Source organism: Apiospora marii (assembly GCF_038362585.1).
Source record: "Apiospora marii strain CBS 49790 chromosome Unknown utg000003l_segment0_segment0, whole genome shotgun sequence".
In the NCBI taxonomy this organism is placed as follows: domain Eukaryota; kingdom Fungi; phylum Ascomycota; class Sordariomycetes; order Amphisphaeriales; family Apiosporaceae; genus Apiospora; species Apiospora marii.
The window spans coordinates 6,545,814-6,553,048 of record NW_027117374.1 but is presented as its reverse complement, the minus strand read 5'-3'; the positions used below and the strand labels follow the sequence as shown (position 1 = coordinate 6,553,048).

At 50.8% G+C, this 7,235-nt stretch overlaps 1 protein-coding gene across 1 annotated transcript; it reads right to left on the bottom strand.

The window, feature by feature from the left end:
- Positions 1 to 5,610: 5,610 nt before the first annotated feature.
- Positions 5,611 to 6,450, bottom strand: PG985_005566 (uncharacterized protein; the record flags this gene model as incomplete). The annotated part of the gene is made up of 1 exon (XM_066825335.1): positions 5,611 to 6,450. The coding sequence occupies one exon, from the start codon at positions 6,448 to 6,450 to the stop codon at positions 5,611 to 5,613; it is 840 nt and encodes a 279-aa protein (XP_066688495.1).
- Between the last annotated feature and the right edge of the window lie 785 nt (positions 6,451 to 7,235).

Genomic DNA, 7,235 nt, shown 5'->3' with positions numbered 1-7,235 from the left:
TTTTTCGTAGTCGGTTCAAAGTTTTCTCTCCTGCTCTGCGTTGTTAAGCGGCGGTAGGGCAGATGTAGACCTCAGGATGCAGAGCTGCCGATGGCGCCGCCGGTCTAAATGAGTAAAGCCAGCGAACAGCAGCACCGATATTGTTGTGTTCCGTTGTTGGCCGTGGCGCACTTGCTGGATCACACGAGGCACTTTCAGGTCTCTCCAATTCCCACCAAGTAGTATGCAGAAAGGATGATGGGAGGCGAAACTACCATTCTGACCTGGGAGTCGGAGCAGGATCTAGACCAGTATGCTGCTTTCCTGGACCACTACTGGGCTACTTTACAACATCAAAACTTTGTCGATTGAGCGGTTTTGTGTCTGGGACAGGGGAGAGTACTCAGAGACGGAAGCACTGCAGGACGCCTAACACATCTAGATGATCAAATGCACGATATTTTAACCCTGTAAAGGGGTTTTGGCACATCCATCGTCCCTATTATGGAGTGGGCCTAAATCAGGTACATCACCGTGCTCATCTCTAGGACCATTGTCTGGACCAATCTGTCAGGATAGCCGTTAGCTTTGGCGTAACCCAATGCCCGGAAAGCATACATACTATTTTGGTGGCACCGCGCCCTGCCGAAACATCAAAATGCCGAGCCTCTGTGGGAGCGTTGGGTGCCATGACCTGCTACCTCTCGTCTGCGGGTACATAAGAACATGAACAGATAGTTGTGGTGGTTGCGGGCGTGCAGTCAACTCGAGCTCATCATGTCATCAACGTTTCATTCGCAAGCTAAGGAGCTTGCTATCTCCACGTTGCGTGAGACGCTATTGTAGCTCAATGGACGCTCAAGAAATATGCCCCAGAAGGCCAAGCAAGCTGCCAAAACCGCTTTGGAGAGCTAAAAGCATTTGCTTCTCCCTTCCCAAGTATGTACCGACCATGTTGTGTTGTGGTGAAAATGAAGTATGAAGGTTACAGTACTTATGTACAGTACACACCAAGCAAGACTTCTGCAGAGTTCGCTCTATCGCTGATGATGTCCTCGGGCCATCGTACACTACACTCCGCGCCATATCCAAAAAACTGACGGGTTCATCGTACGGGGCCATGGCGAACAGAGGTCGGATAGGCCGCCCATATCGTATGTGTTGGGAAAACCTGCAGACGGGAGTAAAGCAGGGTCAAGCGACCCCGAGCCAGCGAAATGCGGATTAGGGGTCTTGATAATGAGCAGCGTCAGATCGCTGATTTCAGCTCTCATCTTCCGTATCTCATGTGCTGAACCAGGCCAGGGTGTGTGTGTGTGAATGGCGATCGAATTATGGTGCATTATGGACTCTGGAAACTGGCGAGAATAAGGTGTTTGGGCCTCCGGGGCAGATAATGGAAGGACGATGTCTCACGTCAACGTGAGCTGGGGTGGAATCAGCGAAACCACTCCTGGGTCATTAGCCTGGGAAGAAGAGTCTTTGGGGGAAGCGTAAGCTAGCACGGAGACGTTCTGCATAGTATGAGGAAAACCCGTAGAGTCTAGTAAGCTGCCCAAGTGCTTCTGGGAGCTTTTTTGTCTGAACAGCCACCGCGACAGTCAGCTCAAAGCTGCTCTTCTGTCCAGGGCGTAATCCACTGGTCCACTGTTGGCTCCAAGTCAGCTAGAGTTACAGGGCTTAGCGGTAGCGGTACCTATCAGCGCCAAATATGCAGCCCTGCGGACAGTGATGTTGCGGCCTCTATGAAGCAGTCGCTTGACATGCCATCTTTGCCTCCCGACAACAGTGTCGAGAGGCGAGCCTAGCCTTGTATGGAGAAGACAAACGACCGAGGTACAAATGGCAATGCTTTTGCGTACGGGAGAGAAACCTCACTAAGCCCAAGCTAGCAGAATAGCAGCTCGGAAAACGAGTACGAAACCGATCCCGAGTACATTGCAGCAGTTCCCGCTGCCGAGGCGGAGCCTCTGTCTGTCTACGACGTTATCTCCGACGAAGATGGCGGAACTGTCATCGTAATTCCAGCTCCAATCCATTAACGAGCCCACTATATCATCCCTTCTGCTCTCGTGACTCCCTTTCTCTATTCAAATCGGATGACTAGGAGAACATCCTTGCAGTAGATGGCAAGAAAGGCATTCCCAAGGATCCCTCCAAATAGCTGTCCTTAGTATCTACCGACTCGAAGTTGACTACTTTGTTTTCTGGGGTAGTTTTCCTATCATGATGTTGCGATGGATCTGTATGCAAAATGTGAGCTGGATTCATTCTATCGTTTCCTAACTCCCACACCGACCCTAACATTTCTATGCTAAGATGTATTCCAGGCTCGTCTTTGCCCGACTTTGTATCCCCATACATCCATGGAGGGCTCGTGGACGACGGTATGCCGAGCCTGATGGTTTGTTCTTGCCTGCCCTATGTGGCTCACGGATGGCATCTGAACGTGGAGGAAGTCATCTTCAGTGACGCCTAGCCGCCATTCGAGCAAGGACAACATCTCGACCTCCATCAAGTTGACATCCGGTAGAGTGAACCACACACAAATCCAGGACACTCTCTACTTCAGTGATCAATCTAAGCATCAATCTTAACCCATTGGTGAGGCACATTGCCTTAACGACTCTATTGTGAATACTTTCAAGCCTACACCCCTACGTCATATTTGTTCCTACGGTTATTGCACATTGTATCGATAGAAGCGGACTTGTATCGCACGCTCAGATACTCTCTCGTATTGCCAAAACATAAACCCTTCGGTACGTCTTACCAGGTTTCCATTTGGACCCCTGATAGCTTTCGTTACACCCCGGGCTTCGAGCTTCAGGTTCTCGCGCGCCAGCACCGTACGTGGTGTGTTATACACTGCTCTAACCAGCCTTTCAGTAGCTGGAACTTGACTTCTCCGGAAGTCCGCCTTGGCCCGGTCTCAGGTAGCCGCCTCCCGTTGCTAGATTTCACGAGCGCCAAGCACCCGCCCTCGTACCACTTATTGTATATACGTCGCCCATCCGTTTCGTTCTTTTTCTTCTTCGTGAGCACGGGAAATAGTACCGTGCAGTCCATGTTGTCTGTCCGATCGTCGACGCGCACATTACGGCCACATTGCGAGCGAGGACGACAATGCCCTGAGCTCACACTGCTTGCCGTTCATGCTTTCGGGTGTAATTTGAGCAAGCAATTTACAGACAGGACAGTTCGATTTGCTAAGAACGCCACGGTCGATAAATAGCAAATTCGCCGCCAGCTTGCCCCCTTTGGTGGATGGCGGAGGGCAACCAGCTTCTGCCATGGAAGGTTGCAGCATCTGCTACAGAGAACGGGGCCATCTTCGTTGCAGGCCCTTAACGAAAGCCGTTTTTTCTCCGGGGACGGGCTTTCACCCGCGACTCTCTTCCGTTTCTGCCAGCCAAGCGATAACTCAGAGTACTCCATTAAATACCGGTATTCTATGAGTACTGGATAATAGTATTCTTAGTACTAAAAAACTAGGAGCGTTCAATCTGTAGAATTATCGATAAGACATTCGTAATCCTTAGGCAGAAGCATAGCGACATGGAGACATTAGCAACCCCGCTCTTTGGCCTGCTCCTACAACATATTTAAGGGTACTCGGCCCCCCCCCCCCCCAATGAGCAATGGAGCGGGGTCGAGAATCGCTTTCTAGGGGACTTGGCCCACTACTTGTGCTAGTGCGTCATACCTACTCTTCCAATGCATCCGTACAGTGTGCTACTGGATATTCTGGTTCCATTGTGAATCGGCCCAATACATCAATGTCGGCACAAGGGAAACGGTTGGGAATTTTATCCCTACGAAAACGCAGAGATGCGATGTGATATTGAAGTTGGTGTTAAGATAGAGTTGTGGAACTATCTTGTAGGGGCAGCCTTACAGTCCCGCCCGGCAATGTGGAGGTTTAGCGGGTACAATCACGACTAAAATAGTGCGACGACCGAACACAAACAAGCTAAATATGGATTATGCAAGTCAATAGACAAAAAGCAACTCGAATCGATAAGATGGTTTACGATGTCAAACGGTGGGAGCACGTAGGCCACTGCACAGCGACTATTGAGAAGACGAAACAATAATTTTCCAAGGTTCAAAAGGCGATTTCGCACTTGAGATCATGCACACTACACGTGGGGCTGATATTTGGTATAGCGTATCCGCAGCTTCAAGCGGGTCGGTGGGGTTTTTGCCGCCTATGGCACACTAATTTTGCCGGCCCAGCTTTTTACTCTTTCGCCAATCTGTCTTTCTTCTTTCTTAGCTAGGCTATATTTTCCACTTCATACAACAAGCTCTGAGTTTGTCTAGAGATGACAGCTAATATAGCTAGCACTGGTCGAAGCCTAAAAGCGCGTTGACATGAAACGTATCAGTGTCTTGACTTTGGTGCGATTGATTCTGGATGGCAGCTTTACTTGGTAACCACATGTAACGCTTGCCAGCATCATGGTCAAAAGGGGCGTCAGTGGTAGAAAGGGAAACGCAAGTATTGATGTGGGTTTCATTGGATGATAAGTTGCTAGATGGCACGGGCAGCTGGAAATGGTATGTCGCAGGCAAAAGCTTCTATTTCCTGCCTGTGCTTGCTCTTGCTCTTGCCCTGCTTGATGCGCACCTTTTCAAGGAAGAAATAAGCGCCATATATAATGACAGACTTCGCGCCTGCCCTGGAGCCCTTAGCAGAGCGGAACCTATCTAGCTGAACATTCTGGATGTTGGTCGGCTTATCGGTGGAGCGGAACTGCGCACAAATGTTACGGCATAATTGGGCTTGCGTGACTCCGAGATGCCCTGGTGAAGGTTCACCCAACTTAAGCAGTGCGACTACGTATATTTACTATTATGCGAGACGCTATTGTATCTCGACGGACACTTTGGGCAAAGGAATTCTTCCATCCAAATTATCCATCAATTTTAAAGCGTTATTGCGTTCGATTCGGCAGGACTGATGTCTGCTTTTCAGTGACAGGACTAGGCCCCCTCGATAGTTATCCTCGTCGAAATCCTCACCATCATCTGTATGTTGATTCGATTTTGCAGCAGGACACTATTAAAGAATTGGGACTCAGATGACTACTTATTCGCACCCATTTTTGTAAGTCCTTCTATCAACTTTTTCCCATGATGCAACCGAGTTGGTCTATTTCCTGAAAATGATATCCAACACAAACTCTAGGTCTTATTTATCGCATTCACAGCCGTAGGGTAATATGTCGAGCACATCCTGCGTCATACATCTCAGCTCCTATTCTAATATATAAGCAGCACGCATAATGGCCTTCGTAGTGAGCATTTGGACACTAGGTTTTCCACCTCTAGCGCTACAGAACGAAACCGACGCAGGAAGTAATTAGTAGTTGATTCCGAAATTGCTTTGACAATGACAGTATAAGCTATGTTTCTTTCCATTTACTACAGAGCCGGGCCTTTTCCCTTATTAGCCACATCAATGAAGTCTTTCGAGATCGGTATCATAAATGAATATCCAGAAGCAAAACCACGAGGTCCCGATATTCTGGATTATCACCACCAGCGTTGCGAATGACCATCCAGCCCCTGATCCCCATCCCACCCGCGATCTGACGACTGCGCCATCGCCGACAGTGCTTGTGGTTAATTCTTATGGCGATTCCTAAGCGTCCTTCGAGCATATATGACACCGGCGATCGTAGCGACGGCACTAATCGCACCAATGACGATACCCGCTAGCTCCCCTGCACCCAGCTGGGTGCCACCACCACCTCCGCCGGCTCCATTTCCAGGTTCTGACGCGGTTTGTTCGGCCTCATTCGGTCCGGTCACGGCGGCCCTGCTCGAGCTGGTCGATACCCTCGAGGCCGGGTTCACGGCACGGGTGCCGGTCGTGGACGCTGGTTGGTTGCCTGAATTCCAGGGATCAATGTAAGCTTGGGATATGATTAGGGGCATGTCGTAGAGGATAGAGTCCCTTCCCGCATGGTTTGCGCGCTGCTTGCGATGAGCAAAACGGCAAGGCGAATGAGAATTCTTCAAGTGAGAAAGAAAAAACGTACCTGACCCGACCGTGGTCTCTGGCGGCCCCGCCTGCACATACCCGTTGGCAGTGCAGTACTCATCATACAGCCGGGTGGCGGTGGCGATATCGGCGGCGACTTTGGAACACCAGGTGCTGACACAGGAGCCGACGAAGGTGTGGGCGCTGAACTGCAGGTCGGTACGGCAGAAGCACTCGTTGCGTACGTTGGGCTTCATCTCGCACGAGATCCTGTTGGCGATCTGGTAGCCTATGGTGCCGTACGAGTCCCAGCACTTGCGCGCGCAGGGGCGTTGGCTGCTGTACAGGTCAGACTGGTCGATGGTCACCGGGCCCGGCGTCGTGACAGGTGGGGCCATCGCCTGCGCCTGCGCCGTTGCTACGCCGTCGACGAGGATGGTGCCGGCAAGGCCTAGAGTGGGAAGATTCGGTAGACGCATCGCAGAGGGCGCGGTTGGGAATGGAACGTGATGAGGTCAAGTGGGGCTTGTTCTTGGTGTCGCTACCAGGTGGTGGGAAAGAAGAAGTGACTCTAGTTTTGGTGGTGCGGAGAAGATGTGCCTGAGGTTTTATCTCTTGCAGGATAGCTGAAAAAGGGGGGAGAGGGGGGGAACACACACGCGCTATGCGACACGCCATGGCTCAAGCGCCTTGTAGGGACATAGAGGCGCTGATTCGCTGTGGTAGTATATCTACCGGGGTCTCGTTCAGCTCGCGCACCGCCAAGAACGGCTGGCTTAAATATACTCAAATTGTCAGGCCGTAGTCAAGTCAAGGGAGGGGGGCTTGCATTTTGATAAGGTTTCCCCAATTGAGGCCAGTGGTTAAAAGAAAGGAAGGAAGAAAGACCTTTTGCAGAGTGGCTTGGAGACTCGCTTGATGACGGGTTATCCTGTCAGCCATTCGCTGGGGGTGGGAAGAACAAGGAGGAAGCGAAGAGCTTCATCGACTTATTTAGGTCACTTGATCCTGGCAACGAGCCAGATCGGCTTCCGGCTCCCATCGTACCTGAGCGGATCTCACCTCTCATCTCACCTCCCCACGAACCCGAACCCGAACCGAAGCCCGTTGTCAAAGACGTTGAACATATACCTACTTCCATTGAAGTTCATATGCGGCTTTCCTCGAAACACTTGATATTGGCTTCTCCTTACTTCAAGGAATGCTTCAAGGCCCTTGGGAGGAAAGCAAGACCCATGCTTTGAAGATTTCCGACAGCCACTCT